The sequence below is a fragment of the Rhamphochromis sp. 'chilingali' genome (genome assembly GCF_963969265.1).
Source record: "Rhamphochromis sp. 'chilingali' genome assembly, chromosome: 6".
NCBI lineage: Eukaryota > Metazoa > Chordata > Actinopteri > Cichliformes > Cichlidae > Rhamphochromis > Rhamphochromis sp. 'chilingali'.
Genome location: NC_137933.1, coordinates 27,805,383 through 27,825,883, shown reverse-complemented (window position 1 = coordinate 27,825,883; position 20,501 = coordinate 27,805,383). Strand labels below are relative to the sequence as shown.

Genomic DNA, 20,501 nt, shown 5'->3' with positions numbered 1-20,501 from the left:
GCTGCTGTAGCCCATCCAGGCTTTAAGGATTGACAAGCGTTGCTGGAGTGTGGTTCAGAGATGTTCTTCTGGATTGTATTAAGTGGTTATTAATTCAAGCATTCTAGCCATTTTTCTGTCACTCCTGACATCAACAAAGCATTTTCATCGATAGATCTGCTGCTAACCGGACATTTTCTCTTTCTCCGTTTCTCTGGAGAAAGCAGTGTGGGAAGATCCCAGTAGATCAGCAGCTTCTGAAATACTCAGACCAACAACCGTGCCACATTCAAAATCACTTAAATCAGTTTTCTTCCCCATTCTGATGTTGGGCTTGAGCTTCAGCAGCTTGTCTTGACCATGTCTACATGCCTAAATGTATTGAACTGCTGTCATGTGATCGCTTGATTAGATTAGTGGAGGTGTATCTAATAAAGTGGACAGTGAGTGTGTTTTGTCTTGGTTTTGAAGACAGGACTTCTCACAACATTTAACAAAATTGCAGAAATCATATATTTATTGTCTTAGGTACAAAATCCACCGTCTTAATTTTACAATAAACTCCGAGGAGCAAGAACATCAACAGTGACATCATATGGTATACAAAACTGATTTTCTACTTAAAAATAATCAAACATAAGCAGAAAATCTACTTTTGTGTAATTAAACTGAAACCTAAACTGAAACCAAAGGCGATTTGGGCAGTTAAACAGTGTACTTTTCCTCTCCTTGCCTTTGTGCTTTGTGATAGTGGGTGTAGCTGCCGTACAGCTCGTTGAAGACCTCCCTGACTCCCATCGGCAGTCCTGCCCTCAGAAACTTGATATCCTGCTCCTTGCACAGGTCCAGTATCAGATAGATGCCCTCAGTAAGATGCAGCTTCACGTCTGGTCGCAGAGTAACCTGGAGAGGTCATTTATGAAAGAGGACGAGACAGCAGAGACAATAAGAGATACAAGAAGAATTTATATGAATCTGAGGTCAGACATCATTTGCTCATTTCATAAATCACATCTGTGTTCCAGCGAAACGATGATCCTGTGTACACACATCTCTTCCTCTCTGTTTTGCACTTAACAAGGTCAAATTTGCATAGGAATATGATACCGTATGCTGCAATATCCATCAACCCGATGTCAACATTTCAAACCGGAAATTATGCGCCGAAACAGTTAAATACACATTTAAGTCGTTAGTTCAGCCATAAGTTTCAATTAGAGAGACATCAAAGGACAGATATAATCATTTATACTGACAAAAACTATATTACTGCAAATGCTCAGAGTAGGACTACAAAAATTCAACAATGAAGATCAATTAATTCCCCAGAAACCCAGAAAATATCTAAATACAGAGCAGTCCATAGCAACGGTCCACAAACCTAGATTCAAACTTCCAGGTGCATCCCAAAAAGAGTTTCTCAAATAGGATCGATAAACATCACAACTTAAAAAAAACAACATGATCTACATTAATTTGCAGTTTGACACCTCATGACAGCAGATTTTATAGTAATAATCAGCAGTTTGCGTCACTGTTGCTCCAAAATGCGCTAAAAATGTAAAAAGTTGTATTTTTAATCCCACGCTGTAGTTTACATATGAAATTCAGTACAGGGTTTTGCCTGGGGGATCAAGTATACGTGGCGTCACACTGCTGCAGAGGATTTTTTAGTTTTCTGAAAATAGGAAGGTCTTACACGTTTCATCTGCACCTGAGTGACAGAAGCAGAGCAACGTGTTCAGCCAACGACGGGTGGAGCTGTCTTACTCTAATAACACGTAAAATAGTCAAACAACAATGATTGTGCTCAGTGGACCCTGCACAACGAGCCAAGTGGATATTCAATATCGTCTGGTTATTCATCTCTGTTACACTACACTGCCACAGACGCACAGGTGTAACACACCATGACCTGATGCTATCAGCGGTGACCGCAGTCTACAGACCTCTGACAATGAGCGAGGAGGTGATGGCTGCTCTGTGCTGCTGACTGTACCCGTTTAACGATTAGATAAAACCTGAGTCACATAATGATAGGCTTCACACATGAAGGAAACAACCCACCATGGGGATTTCTGCAAACAAAGCAGTCAGCAGCACATAGTAACTGCTTTGTGTGCAGAAAAATACGAAACTGAGACAGAAGAGGCAGAAAATGAACATGATAACCAAAGCTATGTAAAGAACTCGTCTATTTCCGCTTTTTATATTTACATTCAGTGTTTACTTATAAAGCACTACTTGTTTTTGCTCGAAAATAATACAATTATATTCAATTTTTTATGGTCCAACAAGCGTAACAGAAAACCCCCAACATGTGTTTATTTTTCAGGTGATGATAGGATAAGATTTCCTGTTCTGTTTTCTGGTCCTTGTTTCAAAATACTAAATTTTTTTTGGTATTTTTGGCTTCTCGTTTATATGTTTTATTTTACTTCCTGACAGAGTCCAGCTGATGGCTAGGTGTGCGTGTGTGCTCAAACCGGGGATCCTTCATGCATAAGACAAAAGTGTTAACGACTACATGCAGAGCGACAACTGCACAAAACAACCGATGGTTTTGAGATTGCATTTTGGCAAACAAACGGCCTCTTTTGGCCTCAGCACAGGACTGTTTACTGGCAACCAAATCCTGCTCATCATATAACTCTACATAGAAGAAGGGCAAACAAACAGAAACCACAAAGCAGAAAATCACCAAAATCATGCTCCTTGTGACCAGATTTTACGCATTCATACGCATGCAAATATCTGTTTAAACCTAGATCAGTCTACCCTGTGACTGATAAGTTCGAATCGCCCCTTTGCTCATCACGTGAGGTTTGGAGCTTTGCTCAAATCTACAATTCAGCACTTTGCACACCGACGAGTAGTCTCACAGTGGATTGCACATTTGTGCAAATACTGTCTCGATCTTCACTGGTCCTAACCGAGGGGAAACAAAACTGCAGTTCCTCCAGGTGTCACTTGAGGCTTTCTGCAAAAGCGAGTCAATCCCCATAGATTCCCGTATTAAAATGCCTTAACGTTACAGTATTAAAAAGCATATTTACAGGGTGATATGAAATCATAGCTTTCCCACTCATACAAACTCCATGTTTGGTGATTTAATTTAATAAACTGTTGATAAAATGTTGCTTTGCTGCTCCACAGGAGGTTTGCTTCAAAGAGCCACGAGGAGAAGCTCTGACACAGAGGCAGCTAAATTACAAAGAGCACAGAGTCTTTAAACTATTCCCATAAGTCCAATTTTAGGATTATTAGATGATTTACGGAGTACAAAGAATCCCAAATATGACTTCCACGCTATTTCTGTCTGTCTGTCTGCCCGCCGGTTTGCTCATTTTCTTTTTCCCAGTATGCGACTCGACTGGAAACTGCTGAGTCAGGCTGGCGTCATGTTAAATACAGTCTGGCTCCTGAGAGCAGCCGCTCTCAGGAGCCAGACGTGACTCACTGTACTGAGGGAGCTTCACTCCAGCACTCAGAGTTACAGTAATCCTGGACCTGTTCACTGAGATTTGTGAACATCTACAGTTTGGCCAATGGAAATCACCGCTTCTGAGCGTCAGCGCCTCCATCGCTCAGCTCAACGGCTACCAGACAAACTGGGCTGGATCAAAGGATCATCTGAGATCCTGCTGCCTCTTCCATACATCAATGTCTGTGTGTGTGTCACTCACAGCTGTAGAAAATCACAGGGGATGACAGATGGGGAACTGTCTTGGCTTTCTGTAATACTATGTGTGTGTGTGTGTGTGTGTGTGTGTGTGTGTGTGTGTGTGTGTGTGTGTGTCTGGCATTTCATTGCTCTGTCACCAAATTGTAAAAACCATCAGAAAGAATATGTTTCCAGTACAAATATTAGTAAATCAAGACACAGAGAACATTCATACTGTGTGTGTGTGTGTGTGTGTGTGTGTGTGTGTGTGTGTGTGTGTGTGTGTGTGTGTGTGTGTGTGTGTGTGTGTGTGTACCTTCTGCAGCTCTGTGACGTACTGAGCCACCATGAAGGCTGAGAGCGCGGTGAAGCTCTGAGCGGCTGCAGCAATGTGAGAGTACATCCTCTCTACGAGCCTGGAGCACTGGAAATACACATCACTGTCTGGACCTTCAGAAAACAGAGAAAGGTGTTCATGTTATTCAGATGTTCATATGTGGAATGTAAAGATATTCTTTACTTTACAAGATTCTTATTTTATGTTACCCAAACCAAACTAATGAGCAATAGATAAACTGGAGCGTAACACTGCATTGACCGGCCGGATGTTTTCAATGACAGCTGGAGATACAAAGCTGCAAATCCATGATCTGTATATAAAAGATGGACATTAGTAATGGCTCGTGTCACAAGCAAATTGAGCTGTTTTAGCTTCTAGGTGATCTTTTAAGAGCATTGCCTTCTTAGTGTCTTGAAAGCAGATTTGATGATACAGCACTTTATCCTCCATTTTGACTCTAACTGGGGCCATAATTTGCAAAATGAGCACCACGTTGCACTTACAAAACTCAATAATCTCATAATGAAAATGTTTAATGAACAAAAAAACCAAAGAGACATTTGAGAGCACGCCGAAAATGTCGTCAAATTTTGCTAACGTGGCCTGTCGTTTTGGTGGCCGATCGTGCGCCTCTCAATTTTTGCAACTTGCCATATTATGGTTGAAGACACGAGCGTAACAGTGCAGAAGCCCAGAGAGTGACAAATTATACAGAGGATGTTGCAGCGACTTCCTGTGAGCTAACAGCGGTGTAAATAGAAGTGACAGTGCGATGATGTTGCGCACCACACAAAGCGGCCAATCCGGTGGCGTACCCGCACCTTAAACTTGAAAACAAGGTGACAACAAGCCAATCTATGTGCTTTTCTATTCTGTTATTCTGTTCAGCTTCATTCACACAGCTAAAATCATTAAGGGAAACACTTGATCATCAACCTGTGCGCACACTAAAGCCTTTTTTGGGGAGTTGTCTGCCACCAATGCAGGGAAATGGATTCACAATAGTTTATGTTACCTAACTGATCAGGTGTCCCCTTAAAATCTCTGATTAGTATATTGTTGTATCACACTGAAAGAAGCTGGATAGGTACATCCCTAGAAATGTCCAGTTCTTATATACAGTCTGTGCTTCAGCCTTTTTTCCATTTCTTTAATTACACAGTGAAGCATTAATCAATCATACATGTTTATTTCTACAGATACAAGAGCCTGAGGACAATATCATCATGGTGTGATTGCAGCATTAAGACAGCTGAAAATTTAAAGCTAAACCCCAGAGTGCTCATGCAGCACTCTTATTGGTACAGAGAATAGTTCCTATGGTGACTAAGTAGGAGGTTACTGCAAACAGAGGTCTTAAATTTACAGTGGATTTAAAATGAGAAAATGAGCCTGTAACCTTCTCTACTTCTGGGAGGCTACTGCCAGAAGTGTTGAAACATGTGTGGGCATAGCACAAAGTTTGTGTCAGCTCCAGATTACACAACGCAATTTATTATTCTTCAGTAATCTGCAGTTTTATTTTTTGTTGGGAGGACGGTAACAAAACACAAGCCACATCTGTAGTGAACAGTGAACGCTAGTACAGCCCCTTCATCAGAGTAAAGCAGACTGTTTTTCTGGGCCTTGAAGACATGATAACGTTTCCTGTTATGTCTTTCACCTACAACTTTACACTGTGCAGTCCTAACAGCCTGACTGAGCTGGTTTGGCCACATTAGTGAACGATGTTAATGTTACCTGCGTCACCGTCTCCTCTTTGCCGACCTTCCTGCACAATAGAAGCCACTAGACGGTAGAAGACATTTAAGAAGGAGGGAGCTGCGTTTAACATCGCCTGGAAACACACACAAAAAGTAAACAGTCAGTAACATATATCTGAATAGGTCATACTTCTGCCTGATAAAACACTGTTATACTGCAATTGCTGAAAAGCAATAGATCCTGGCAGAAAACTGTAGACTCTTAAATTCCCAGAAGAGTCATTAGATTTATTCTTGAGGATTTGCAACTGACTTTGGATTATGTTACATTCCATTCACACCACTAATACAGCATTAACATGAATTGTGCTCAACCCGACCTAAACTCATGAAATACTGTCATATGTGTGGTAAAACACTCAAAGGAGGACAAATGTTACATGTTTTTAGGATCTGACAAACACAGAGCAGAGAACTGAATCCAAGACGGTTTAAAAAAAAAATGGACTAAGCAGTCCTGACAGATCCATCTGTTACATCGCTTTCACAGAGTTGTAACGGAGCAGCCATAAACTTACAGCTCGCAAAATGACTGAGGTAAAAGTTGGATTCCCGCGAGAGCTACGCATGCATTTTTGTCTGTACCTTGCTCCCTTCGGGGAGACTGAGGCAGGGAAGGAGAGACGGGAAGAATATAAATGAGGAAGGGATGATGTCACCAGCTCTGGTTGGAGCTCAGCAACGGTTTCCATCGACTTAAACCTGCTCCATGCCAACCTACCCGGCCTGCCAGCTCCCCGACCTCTCCCTGCTGAGCCTCCTCCCTCACACCTCTCTGACATAACCCTCTTTTCTATTTTGTCTTGAAACTTCCCTCATGTATCACGTTCTCCATCTCCGGTTTTATCCTTTCATCTCTTTATCGCTTATCTTTTACTCCTGTCTCTTTCTCACTCTGCTTTCCTTCACTGCCTCCTTTTTCCTCCCCTCTTCCCCCTTCTCTTAGTCGTCTTTTGTCCTTGCAAACATCTGATATCACTTAGCTCGTTCATGGCTGGCTTTATTTAACACAGCTGCCCCATTTCAGCCCGGCTTTGTCGCTGTTACTGAACAACAAACTGTCAACATTTTAGATTCAGAAAAACTGAAAAAATTATCGCATTAACAAAGCCGGAGCAGAATAAAGCGTGTGGGCCGGGATGTAGATGGCTCCATTTCTTCAGGATAAAAAAAAAAGTTCATTTTTACGACCTTTTGGGTGCAAAGTGAACACTCCCAGTACAAGGCAGAAAAAGTAGACATCGTGATGTTTTCCATGCAGCTGGTGAGCTGCAATATCCTTTTGTTGAAAGCGGAATTCCTTCGAGGCATCCTGTGAGCTCAGCGGCACCACATACCACATTTTCTTCAAATCAAGGATTCAAACCAGCAGCCTTGACCTACAGAGACCTTCATTATACAAGTGTGTAGGTCTGATTTCATAAGTCGGGGGCAGAGTGCAGGAACAGCTTTTAAAAAGTACCTTTTTAATGTTCTTTAGCTGTACAAAAGCATCTTGTAGAAATTTATTAGAAAATTATCTATGAGAATTAAACTGCTCATTCAGCTTTTTGTAATAATAATGTAAGCGAGCAGCCGCACCCAGCAGCCTGGCTGCGCATTACAGGCAGCAAAGCCAAATAAAAACCTGTTTGGTCAGAATGCATTATGAATGTGGTGACAAGGAGTTTGCAAAGTATTTTAAGGTCTAGATTTACGAGTGAAACTGGGCGGTAGCTGGATGGTTACACAGGATCTTTGCCTGTTTTATGAAGTAGACAATGATGGCAGAGTTCATGTTTGGAGACAGAGCCTGATGGTTCTGAATTTGAGTGACCATTCTAAAAAAAAAGTAGGTGCTACCTTAGGCCATAAGTCTTTGTAGAAGTGTACTGGAAAACCTTCTGGTGCTGAGAATTTATTGTTTGGGAGATTTATTTATTTGTTGTGGATCATGAGTAATGTTCCCAGTGGAATCCTTTATAGAATGAATAACTGTTTTTTTCCACCTAAACGTTGAAATAAAGTCTTATTTGATATCAGAGCGGTGTGACACTTTGATCTTGTTGTCGGTACTAAAGTAGATCAGCAGCGAAGAGTGGCCTCACATCAAGGAGGTCATTCAGTGTTTGGAGTCCAGCTGCAGTTTACATAAACCTTACCTGCTGCTGAGTTATGGCTGAAAAACGATCTGTGTTTCTGCAGTAAATTAATTAACTGCTCATCTTTTTGCATAAAACACCAGGAGCACATAAACTCTTGAGTCAAGGCTAAAAACATCTTGTAACAGGTTAAACTGATCCTGAACTTTGGACACTGAAATCTAATCAGCTCATCTGCAATTCAAAGAGAAAGTTTGTTTGCAATTTGAAAATTCCCTTTAAGACATTCCAGAGAAACTTTCATTACTGTTCGCATGTCTCTGCCCAGGACGCCAAGATGTTCCCAAGCCCATCGTGAGATCCTGGGCTCTCCAGTCCCTAACAGATCAGCACAGCGTCAGTATCACTGGTACCAATCCATCCATCCATCTCCTGCTCCATTCTCCCCTCCCCTGACCCAGAGTGAGCACTCCACCCTTTTCCAGCTGACAACTATGGTCTCAGATTGGTGCTTATTCTGGTCCCAGTCACTTCACACTCTGCTGCAAACTGCCTTAATGCACACTGAAGGTTATCACCTGATGAGCCCAGAAGAACCATGTCATCTGCATACAGCAGCGATATGATCCCAAGGGTGGCAAAGTGGAAACCCTCTGCTGCTTGGCTGCAACTAGAGCTTTGCACAATGTGAACAAAGCTCTTGGCACGCCTGTACAGGAACTGTAGGCAAGTGCAGTTTAAAGAACATACTTTTTCCACATTTCCAAAGCCACTGTCATGTGCATTACAATGTTCAGTGTCTATTTACACGCACAACACCTTGACATGGTCAACTATTTTAGAGCTAAGCAGCAGTGAAACACATTTTATATAATTTAACTGAATAAGTTCTCACTTATTAAAAAGCAATCCCCTATGCCAGACTGGACCCTCTTACACACTGCATGTTTCACACCCCTGCACCACTTCTTTTACCTGTCCCTTCATACCTGAGGATGACACTGGATGATGGCGAACAGCGCCTCGTGAACAGCCAAGAAAGCTGAATGATAGACTGTTGGGGTCATGTGGTCAAGGGGGACTGACTGGAGCGCTCCAAGAATCAAAGTCACATGATGAGGGCTGGTGATTTGCCCCTCCCCCTGTCGAAGCAGTGATGTCATCGACATTATCGTGGGAATGGTAAAGGGAAGGGTCAGCGAGACGTCCTGACTGGATAATCTCACTAAGAACTGTAACACAGAAAGACAAAGACACAGTAAAGGTTCGATAGATGAACACGTACAAACAATGAGAGCAAGAAGCTACAAAAATCCAAGCCTTCCAAACATTAAAGTATTTCCTTCACAACTCATCTTTTTTTTTTTTTTTTTTTTTTTTTTTAAAGCTTTCTGGATGTAATGAATACCGAAAATACATATTTAACAAAACTGACAACAAAAGGCTGTTTCACAGCAGACATGACTTCCCACAGCAGCACAGGTGTGCCTAACAATATTAACAATGGACCTGTTCATCGTATTTTAAGGTCCCATTAAATCAAGTCAGTGACAATGAGCCAGCATGCAAAGCAACAGAGTCCACATTCACAAAGTACTTGGCTCAGAGTAACTCCCAGAAATGAAATTCCAAGTGTCAATGTTTTCTAAGGACTGAAAGTTTGAACTAAACCCTGCAAAAATAACAGCTATTTACAAATATCTCAAACACCTAGGAAAGCCCTTAAGGTGAAAAACCATTAGGAGTACTGAGGATGATTTTTAAGAGAGCAAAGGCCACAGCCACAGCAACCCCCGCCCACGCCTTCTAGCAAGGACATTACATATTTGCAGTTTGCATTTGTTGACTGATTCATGGTGTCAGCTCATGCAAAAAACACAGTCCACCGAGTAGACAGGTAGAGCTGGAGATGAGGCTGGAGAGATGGATGACCTCATGAACTATTCATGCAGTGAGATTTTGATCACGTGGTTATAGGTGACTAACGGTGATTACATAACTGCAGAAACGACTCAGTGCATGCATGCAGGCACGCCTCACTGGTGGGCTCTGGGAATTGGTTTAAGAAGGAGAAATGTTTTCCAAACCCTGGAGTAGTCGTTATTTTGCACTTTTCCATATTACAAGCCTACATTCACACACAGTTACACAGCACTTTATTGTATGACATTAAAAGCTTTCTACCTACCACACACATAATAAATAAAGAATAAATAAAGAATAAATAATATAATTTTAAGATTTCTAAAATACTTGTGTTTCCTATGTTTTTAACTGGTGGTCTAATACATTTGTTAAGCATTGTAATACTGTACTAAATAAATGCAAACAAAAATATAACAATCGGCATGTAAATTAAAGTAGTTTTGTGTATTTCCAAAGAGAAATCGTGACAAGTAACCACCATTAAGGAGCTGAAGAAAAAAAGATTTTAATAAAATTCTGCCTCTTCACTTAAAAGAAGAATTTAATTAGAATATTTTATGCTTTTGAACAGGCTCTCTCTCACATGTATAAAAATACAGACTTGACAGATAACAAAAGCGTGAGTGAGGGGATGTGTGTCTATCAGAGCACTCCGTGTGAGTGGGTGGGGGTCTTGATGAAAAGGCCAAAAGAGCATAAGTGAAAATTACAAAGAAGATGAACAAAAGACTGTGGCTGTCTTTGGGCGCTGGTGGCTGTCAAGCATTAAAAAATTACAGGCATTTTTATTGAATAAAAGAATAAAAAAGGTCCCATGTACTTCCAGCGCATGGTCGCTAAAACCATCACAGATGATGAGCCGGAGATCGGACTGTCACGTCTCATCATCATGGCCCAGTATCTGCTTGTCTTCACTATAATGTGAATGTTAAACTGATTATTCTTGTTTAATGGCTTTTACCTAAATAATAATAAAAAAACCCATATATCCTAAACATGTAAGCAGTCATTTAACTTGTAGTTTGAAGCCAGTTCATTTTCCAGTCACAGTTTCTGACTCTGGCCTCAAAACAAAGCTGGCTTCATTTCGAGGCGTGCCCCACACCCATAACCCCGTTTGTCATCATTCCAGTGATTCCACACCAGGTGTGCAAACTGATTTAACCGTCTTTTTTTGTGAAACAAACAACTGACCAATGACACACAGCATTCCCGCAATAACACAAAAGGTTTTATATTCTTTTAGCTTGGACAGCAGCTCCTCCCGACAGGCAGGCAGGGAAACTACGAGCGTGAAATGCATTTTGTTTCTAAAACACTGTCCTCACTCTCTTCATGGTGATCTGGGACATTTTGGTGGTCTGGCAGAGATTTTAATACCAATTTTAAAAATTACCGCAGTAACCCAAAGTAGGTCGTTAAAATTAGGGGAAAAAATCATAATAATTTTAAACACAGTTCAAACCAGCATGCTATTGAACTGAAAAATGTGCATACATACAGGGGATGCGATTAAACTTTAAATATGATTGAGATTAGACAGAAGGATCAGAAGAAGCACATGTTTTGGAGCATAAACACCATGATGTAATCAACTGATATTCCTGATGGTTTACAGCTTCCACCTCAGCCTCTCTGCAGGTGCAGGTGGGGCCAATAAGAGACCCAGGAAGCATTTGACTTGCACGTCTCAAGAGGAAACCACTTGGGAAACAAAGCTGACGGTAGCTAACACCGAGCGCCGCCAGAGGCAGTCCAGTCGACTGACACAGGCAATGCAGAGAAAAAGGCAGCTGCAGGCAACAGTTAACAAGCCTACCAGAGGTTACCTACAGTCTCTCTTACTGTCTTGATTGTACATTTAAGGGGCCCCTTTTAAGTACTGTATATATGTGCATGAGTAAAGTGGTGCTTTTGTGTGTGTGTATTCTCACTGCATTAAACTCTGTATGTGTTCGAGTGTGAGTGTTTGGTTTTCTCACCACCACAGCAGATATAATCTGTGGTGCAATGAGCCACAGAGCTCTGGAGCAGGTTTCAGGCAGCTGACAACAGGACAGCAGCTTAATGGTGATTACTGCAGATAGTGCCTCCTGGAGAGCAGCAAACAGATAGAAGAGTTTGAAAAAACAGTTAACACAGAGTATTAAACATTCTTATTCACTGTGGGGAAAAAAAAAAACCAAAATCACAACCTCCCATTTGTCAGGTAGATAAAGAGAAAGCCTCTCATCTAAAACATTGTATTAACAACACAGAAAAATCTAAATTGTGCAGATTCTACAGGTTTTAAGATCATGAAATCTGAAATAGGAAAATTCAGTCTCAGCCTCACCCTGCAGTTTCCTGCCCTCAGCTTGCTAATGTCCAGTCCTTCCCTGATCGTCATCAGCAGTAGATTAAATCGACTTGTGGTACTTTTCGCCACCAAGTGGCGCAACAGCTCCTGCACAGCCGGCTCCAGCTCACTGAGGTCAGTTGAAGGCAGCCAGGGAGCTGAAATCAAAGAGATCGAAAGAGATTTTAGCAAGAAAACAGAATCATTAATGTGCTGCATTAATAATAAATCAGTCCATTCAATAACACGATGGATGCAAGCAATGGTTGCTTCACTGAGTGAATGGGTTAAATGCAGAGAGGAATTCCCCCACAGGGAACAATAAAGTACACATAAAATATACTGATCCAAACAGAAATGTTGTCACTAAAACTGACAAAGGCAACAGGGAGACTGGTTTCATAAAAAGGGGTTTATCAGGCTTTCTCTTTTATTATTTTATTACTTTTTGATCTGTGTGATGTCAACCAGAACAGATATTCTTAATTAAATATTCTTAATTGTGTTTGCAAGGAGCAGCCAATCAGAAGAAAGTTGCACCAAGGCCCCAGGATAAGTTGTCGAACTAAGCATCATGTAAAGCTGCTCTAGTGGAGCCCAAGAATCCTCTGCAACAGAATTCAAATTCAAACAACTTGAAATTTAACTAGCTGGGTTGAATCTGACTGTCGTACGTGCGACAGAGAAAAGCTCATTTTCTTTAACAGATGGCATGAAATACTCCCTTAGTTGTATTCCTGTGTCAATGTGTGCGATGTGCAGAGGTAATTACTGAAAGGACAACACTGACTGATTGCACAGGTGAATGAGATGTTTGTTTTTAATATGGTTGCATATACCTGTCAGTAGCCTGTGCACAGTCTGCAGTATCTGAATGTAAAGGTCATCCAGCTCATTTCTTCCCTTCTTCATCCCTCCTTCCTCCTCCGTGTCTTTTCCCTCCACCATCTGCACAGCTTGGTAAAAGGAGGACAGGAAGCGGAGAGAGGAAACCAGGAAGTCCATGGGCCTGGGGGCAGAGCTTATTTCTTTAAGGATCTGCTGGCAGAAGCCTTGATAAAGGCTCATATGAGTGAGCCTGGTGCCACTGTGCTTGTTCTCATCCTCCACTGAGAGTGAGGACAGCTCAGACTGCAGCATGACTGTTACGACATCTACTAGAAAAGCTTGACCGAGGATGCTGGCGGGCTGGTTCACCCCCTCACTGAGAGTTTGGGGCTTTAGGACAAACTCGACAGCTGGTACCAGCGAAGCAGTTATTTTTGCAAGTATTTGGGTTAAAATCTGATCCAGTGCCTTGCTTCTTCCCAAATTGGAGATCATCACTTGGGAGAAAGAAGTCACAGATGCCAGCAAAAGATGAACTGATGACAAGGAAGCCCCTGAACTGGATTCAGCATTTTGTATGCTTGTCACTTCCTCGCTAGTAAGATAGGAAGCAAACTGGTCCAGGTTGAGTCGAACACTACTGTTTCTGATAATTATCAAACTGACTAAGGTCTGTATGAAGACCTGCACCGCTTTGATAAAATCCAACCAATCAGTGCTGCATGTGGCTTGAGCTCTCGCACTACTTCTATGCCACAGGAGAGACGACAAAGCGGCCTGCAGCAAAGTACTACCGTGCATGAGCTTCAGAACACTTTGGAAATTCTTACTCTCTAGGAGATGAGTGAGAACCCCGAGCAGCTTTCCTAGGAACAGAGCATCACCTCCAGATTCTGTCATCCTCTCTGGCTTACAGGAGGTGGAGGTGAGCATAAAGAAAAGCAGGAGGAACACACAGGAGAGATCCTCAGAGCTCAATCCATCTGGATGTAGGATTGTTAAGATTTGAAGTAAGCCTACCAGCTCCCTGCTTTCTGTTTCAGTCAGCAGTACAAAAATCTCTCCAGTTTTAGAGGATGTCAAAATATCCTCAACTATAGTCTCTTTCTTCACCAGCGTGGGCAGAGGCTGACTGGCATCTCTCTGTGAAGAGACTGCCTCTCTTTCCTGAAATGTCAGAAGTGTGGAACAAACCTCGGGTGTATGTGCTGCCCCGAGCACACAGATAATCCTTTGTGTGAGTGACCAAACTGTGGCGGAGAACAGTGAAGGCAACTCAGCAAGCATTGGGCTTTGAAGAAGCTGCGAAGATATGAGGGAGACGGTCAGAGAGTCGGGCGGCAAGTCTTCTGATCCGTCTGTCCGTCTGTTCAGAAATGAGCTGATAAGTACGTCAGCTATGCAGCGCACGTCTTCGCTGCTCAGGTGGCAAAGGATCAAAGGTAAGTTGGTCGTAACAAGATACCAGTGCGCTGCAAAGTAGGAGCTGGTGGTCACGCTGCTGATCTGCCTGTCCCACGCCTGCTCTCCATCCAGACTCACCTCCAGCTCAGATGTAGCTAAAATAAACTGTGCTGACCTTTTTAGAAGCGCTGCGGTGCTGGATTCGCCTAATAACACGTCGTCCAGCAAAATCTTCTTCATCTGCTGTAAAGTGAGGAGCTTGAGCAGCATGCAGCTCATTGGGCTGTAGGAGGGGGATGGACGGTGACAAGCAGGTAAGATGTCACCTGATAAAAGACTCTCTATGTCAGAGATTGGAGAACTAGAAGGAGCTTCATCAGGAGATGCATATTTGTAGCAGTGCATGTGGAAGAGTGTATCCACCTCCACCCAGGTGTATCTGAGCAGGAGAGCTGCCTCCAGGGTCTTCTGCTCCCACAGTGCTCCAGTTTTAGACTCTGAAGGTTTCTCTTTGAGGTTCAGACTTTTTCTGCCTTTCTTTGAGGCCTTCTGAACTGAACTTGTATTTCTATTCTTCTTCTCTGTTGAAACCACACGTAGTAACTCCTTTATCAAGCTCTGAAACCCCTTCATTAGGTCCTGACTCTGCCTCACCAAGGGAACAGGAGAGGCATTGTCTAGAGTCTTCAGATTGAATAAAACAGCATGAAGCAGCTGACTGAGGGGGAGGAGTTTGAGAGAAGCGTCTTTTCTCTCTTGGTCCTCATGTTCTCCATCAGTCTCCATTCGCTCTCCCTCTGTTTTCTCCTTCACCAGGTCAGGCAGTATGTATTTCCTAATGGCCTCCATCACCGATGAACAGATCTCTAAAACTTGGGATGGAGGTGTGTCCAGAAGGCAGGTCCTGAGAGAGGTGGAGATGCTTTCAGGCAGAAGAGGAGGTCGAAGGTCATCCAGAGCAGGCTGGCAGATCACTGACACGAGCTCAGAGAACAGACGAGGCAGCTGACGGAGCTTAGTGTAGGTCTGGAGGAGGCTGCACACCATGAGCTGTTGGCAAGTAAAGTTTCATTAAAACATCACCATCTGAATATTCATAAATTAAAATGAATAAACTCAATTCTTAAAAAGTTGGTGGTGCTGTATAAAATGTATATTAAAACAGAACACAATGATCTGCAGATTTTATAAACTCACAGAAAAAACACAAAAACATATCAAATGCTTACATTTAGACATTTTCACATGTCATGACAAACATCAGCTTATTAAAACATTAAAAAAGCAAAGAGTTTTAATCTCATAATCTATAATACATAATTTCAAAAATTCAGGGATTTTGGAGAAATCTAACAAAGGCTAACAAATCAACACTGGATGACTGAACTTTGGACCGTCAGTTAGCCATCATTCTGTCATGGAAATAAGGAACACTTCCAGAAATCCAGAAAACTATTTTGTGGTCAAACAAATCCAAATTTGAAATTCTTTCTAGAAAACACGAACACTGCGTCCTCTATACTAAAGAGGAGAAGGGACCATCTGGCTTGTTATCACCGCTCAGTTCGAAAGCCTCCATCTCTGAGAATATGAGTGTGCATTAATGCCTATAGTAATGGCAGCTTGCACATCTTGAAAGGCAGCATAAGGGCTGAAATGTATATACAGGTTTTAGAGAAGCATGACCTATCTAGGTGACATCTGTTTCAGGGAAAGACTTCCTTGTCTTCCTTCCATATTTCAGCAGGTTAATCTGCAATATGCAGTTTAGCAATGCTACAACTTTATTACAGCAGCATGGCTACATAGGAGAAGAGGGTCCAGGTGCTGAGCTGGCCTGCCTGCCTGCACTCCACACCTTTCATTAAGGGAAAACATTTGCACATAATGAAATGAAAAATATGACAAAGAAAACCTGGGACTGTTGAGCAGCTAAAATCCAATATGAGGATATACAAAGGTACTTTTTCTCAGTTTAAACAGTTAATATGTTTTCTGTGTTCTATTGTAAATAAAATATGGGGTTATGAGATTTGCAGATCACAGCATCTCAACTTTTAAGAACTGAGTTTGTAATTAAAAACACTGATTTATTGTCCTTTTTTTTTTTAATTTGTAAAATATAAAAGTTAAATGAAGACCTGTCTGGCGCGTTGCACTCGTGCTTCCATGCATTCGGCATTAATCCAGGCTGAAGATAAAAGCTGGTCCAGATCTGGCTCGAGAATCAGATGATTGAGACTCAAAAGCACTTTCAAACAGCGGTACCACGATGGAATGCTGAAAGTCAAGACGGGAAATTTTTCTATCATAAGAAAAGAAAATTATTCTGTAATTTTATTGGAATAAAAATGTTTTACAGAGAAGTTGTTCTTTACCTCGGCTGGGCCTCGTTGAAGAGCAGTTGTCCCACGGCTCTGTAAAAGTTGAGCTGGACGTCTTTGTGTCGTATCCTGTCTGCGGCCACATTATAAATACCGGTCGACAGCGCCTGGCTTAGGAGGGACTCCACAGCCAGCAGAGCCAGGTTCCAGTTCTCTGGGGAGCTCATGGAAGCTGGAGGTGACTTCTGCTCACCAAGATGAAGATCTAAAGTTGGAACTAATCTGCTTAGAAAGTAGAAACACAGCATCCTCTGCTCCTCCTCATCTTCTACCCTCGCTTTCCCGTACTTTTCCAGAAAAAACTTAAACAACAGACACAAAGCACTGGACTTCACAGGGTAATGTAGTGATGGCTCACAGTAACCCCGGTCGCTCAGTTTGGAAAGTACAGCGTTGACAGGCTTGAAAGGCCCCTTTGTCCCTCTTGAACCACGTTTCCCAGAATCCTCTTTAGGTGGAAGGAGCTCCTCCTTGTACAAGTTCAGGTGCTCAGAGGGGAAGAGTGCCAACTGAAGGATGGAGTCCATCTTCATGCGGATGTCTCTACAAAGCTGTTGACGGAGACGCAGGTGAGCGAGACGCGCTGCAAATTCTCCCGAGGTCAGCAGGTGCCGGAGCAGGACGAAGGGTTGGAGTAGGTGGTTTGTCACCATACTAGAGACTCTGCTAGGATTGGCTTGTTGTCGCTGCACTGACAAATACGATGACAGCACCTGAAGCAACACCTCAAATAGGTTAGCTGAATGGAGGTTTTCCTTCGGCTTGGAAGAGGATTTGTCAACGTCCGACTGTGGCTGATCTACTGAACTGCCATTCAGCATGTCCATCTGGGAAGTCTCCATATTTGTTGCAGGTTCAGTCTGAAGACACTCGGCCATCGATTCATCGTGACTCGTGACAGGCTCCTTCTTTAGGTATTCCATGGGCAACTGCTCCTGCAGCTCACGACAGGCCAGCGAGCAGAGCTTGGCCAGCAGATCAACCATAAGTTCATACTTAGATGTAAAAACAGATGAGAGTGCAGGAGAAGAGAAAATGCACTGACACACGCTCAGTATATAGGACACACACCCCGACGACTTGGAGCCAACGTGTGCGCACTTCTGCAGCTGGTCAAGCAGCTGGAAGCAAAGAGAAAAAGCTGTGAGTAAAACTTCCACTTGTCAAGTTAGTAATTCTGGGACCTTTTAGTATAATTGCGTCTTTATCAATTCATGCTACAACTGTAGTATTAACCCAGAACTGTGCAGGACATGCTCTTACTATCTTCTAATGACACAAGACAGAGTCAGAGGAGATCACATGTGCTGTTATATCACAGACATGATTTCTGATTTAACTGCTGGAGTACCTGTGCCATGTTGAGCTTGAGAGTGATGGTCTTTCCCTGCTTGAGGAAAGACTGGAGCTTCCGGCTGTGAAGCACATCATCAAGGTAGCACCACAGGCCTTCCAAGAAATCCTGGGAAAACTCCACCTTTTTACTGTAGTAGAGTGAGAGGGCATGGGTGCACCAGTCCAACAGCACCTACAGACAGATTTAGGTTAGCTGCTGCTTAATACACGCCAAAAAAGAAATTACCGCGCTACAAACATTCACAAGCTTCCACTTTTACCTGTTCTTTGTTGGGCAGCAGGCACTGTGAGGAGATCCAGGCAAAACGTGCCAGCTTCAGCTTGTTATCCCATGGAGTCTGTGGGCTCTTTAGTTTCAGGTGGATACCCGAGTAGATGGCAGCCATCGCTGCAGCTGCTGATGCAAAAGGTCTGGAAAGACAGGAAGAAGACAAGGAGTGAGCGGTTACACAGAGGAGAAGAAAGAGGAAACCTGGATATTCCTGATAATCATTAGTGATGGTGAAACCAGCTAGCTGGGATTATATAAGACAGACAAGGAAACAGAAAGAGATAAGTAAGGCTTTTCCTGACTCTTATTTTATGCAACAATAATTGGAAGTTTTACTTCATTTTATTTTTATAAATAGATGCTATAGAAGTATGTAACTGTCTGTCAGTTATAAAGTAATATTCAGATCCTGTTTTTTTATATAAAAGGGAAAAAACTATTCCATCCATTTTTTTAGTTTATTAGCATCCTCCAAATAGCTGCGATAAAATGAAAAGAATTACTATACACATGAAGTAGTTTAGTGACAAGCAAATTAAGTTTGGCACAGTGTTTAAACAAGCTGTCTGAAACAGTTAACCACATCATTTTAACTTCAAAAAGCTTTTTATATGTATTTGTCAATACCCTGAACTTCACCTACTCCTACTTAAATAACAGGAAATAGTGTCAAGAGTGAGGGGATATAGTGTTCTATAGAAGTGGCTGCTTGACTTTATTTTAGCACCAATGCGTGTCTTAGTATTTGTGACATATGTTGTAATGTATATATACACATATATATGTAATGACACTGTGAGTTTTACCTATGAACAAACAGCAAAACAGTTGTGTTAGGCTTCATCTAAATTATCAGACATCAGTTATCCCCATCATTGCAAACTCTCTGTACTCACTAGACTGCTCCCCATCTGTCTAACATCTGGATTACAACCGGATGTGACTACATTCAAGGCGGGGTTTTTTTCACTTTATTGATCAAACAACTGATTATTTATATCTATTAAACTAATTATGAGCACAAAAAAAGACTGGAAATAAGCTGGCTGGTCTGACGAGTCTCAATTTTCTGCTGTGAACTGCTGTGATCAGCTCTCAATTCAATATGGTCCCCTTTGGGATGTGGTGGAAGACGAGATTCACACAGTGGTGAGGAAATGCACCTGACACATCTGCAGCTGTTGTGTAATACTATTATGTCAACATGGATCAAAATCTCTGAGGAATGTTTTCAAGATGAATCCACGAAGATTTAAGGAAGCTCTCAATGAAAAGGGGATCAAATCCGATATTAGCAAGGTGCTCCTAGTGAAGTGGCCTGAGAGTGTATCGCTTTGCACTATTTATAAGCAGCCCGAGAAGTCTTTACAGCAGTGATAAATTTTTCTTTACCGTTTTAAACAAAAGTCATCAATTCATAATCTAGAACTGATCGTTTTTATGCATTCTGTCGTTTTATATTATAGAGTACTTGTTGTTCCGAGTTTATTTGCCCATCTGTCGGAGTTACTTTAACTTATAAAGTAAAAAAAAAAATCATTTATAAGAATGATAAACCAGTAGAAGTCCCATCACAGAAACACACACTGACATGCTTAATGCTAACGGCTAGCTACGCAGCATATATTGATACTAACGTGGACTAATCCCGGTGCTGCTAGCCGCCTGCACGCATACAAATCAGCTCAGAACGTCTGATTTACTTGATTATTACCATCGACCCACATCTGACAAATTTAGGTCTTTCAACTTACTGCTTTGGAATCCGCACGTGTCTCCTGTTTTCTGATTTGAACGACCCCTCAACTTTCACCCTGCCGGCCCAGGCACAAGCAATCGAGAGACGATATGAACCTGTCGGCTTGAAGTACGCGCACTACGCGTACTACGTACGGTGCGTACTATAAGTACGAGAAGTGCGGAAGTGAGAGGCTTGTGAAATGGGACGGTATACGCTTCGTCGCGCTGTTCAGGTTGCCTAGCAACCATGATACTAACCGCGAGACACCTTACATACAGCATTGTTTGACAGAAATGAAGGAGAAAAATGTTTTGTTGGTCATTCATTTTTGTCATGACATCACTTTGATTAGTTGAGTATCTGAGGCTGAGACCACGGGACTGTAAAACATGATTGTTGGGCTTCATTTCTGTGCTGAACAGTCAT

The 20,501-nt window shown here is 42.2% G+C and overlaps 1 protein-coding gene across 1 annotated transcript; it reads right to left on the bottom strand.

The window, feature by feature from the left end:
- Positions 1 to 468: 468 nt before the first annotated feature.
- Positions 469 to 20,190, bottom strand: urb2 (URB2 ribosome biogenesis homolog). The gene is made up of 12 exons (XM_080884665.1): positions 20,089 to 20,190; positions 18,324 to 18,474; positions 18,059 to 18,235; positions 16,702 to 17,828; positions 16,465 to 16,603; positions 12,931 to 15,373; positions 12,089 to 12,249; positions 11,736 to 11,846; positions 8,817 to 9,059; positions 5,724 to 5,820; positions 3,960 to 4,093; positions 469 to 882 (listed from the first exon to the last, which is right to left on the bottom strand). The coding sequence occupies exons 2-12, from the start codon at positions 18,447 to 18,449 to the stop codon at positions 685 to 687; spliced, it is 4,956 nt and encodes a 1,651-aa protein (XP_080740791.1). The 5' UTR covers positions 18,450 to 18,474; positions 20,089 to 20,190; the 3' UTR covers positions 469 to 684.
- Positions 20,191 to 20,501: the final 311 nt, after the last annotated feature.

Bases quoted from the DNA above. Each gene is read 5' to 3' on its own strand.
- urb2 (XM_080884665.1), bottom strand. From the start codon at position 18,449: ATGGCTGCCATCTACTCGGGTATCCACCTGAAACTAAAGAGCCCACAG. The intron at 17,829-18,058 runs GTACTCCAGCAG...CTTTGCTTCCAG, and splicing joins TCAAGCTCAACATGGCACAG to CTGCTTGACCAGCTGCAGAA. The intron at 16,604-16,701 runs GTAAAGAACAAC...CTTGACTTTCAG, and splicing joins TTCAACGAGGCCCAGCCGAG to CATTCCATCGTGGTACCGCT.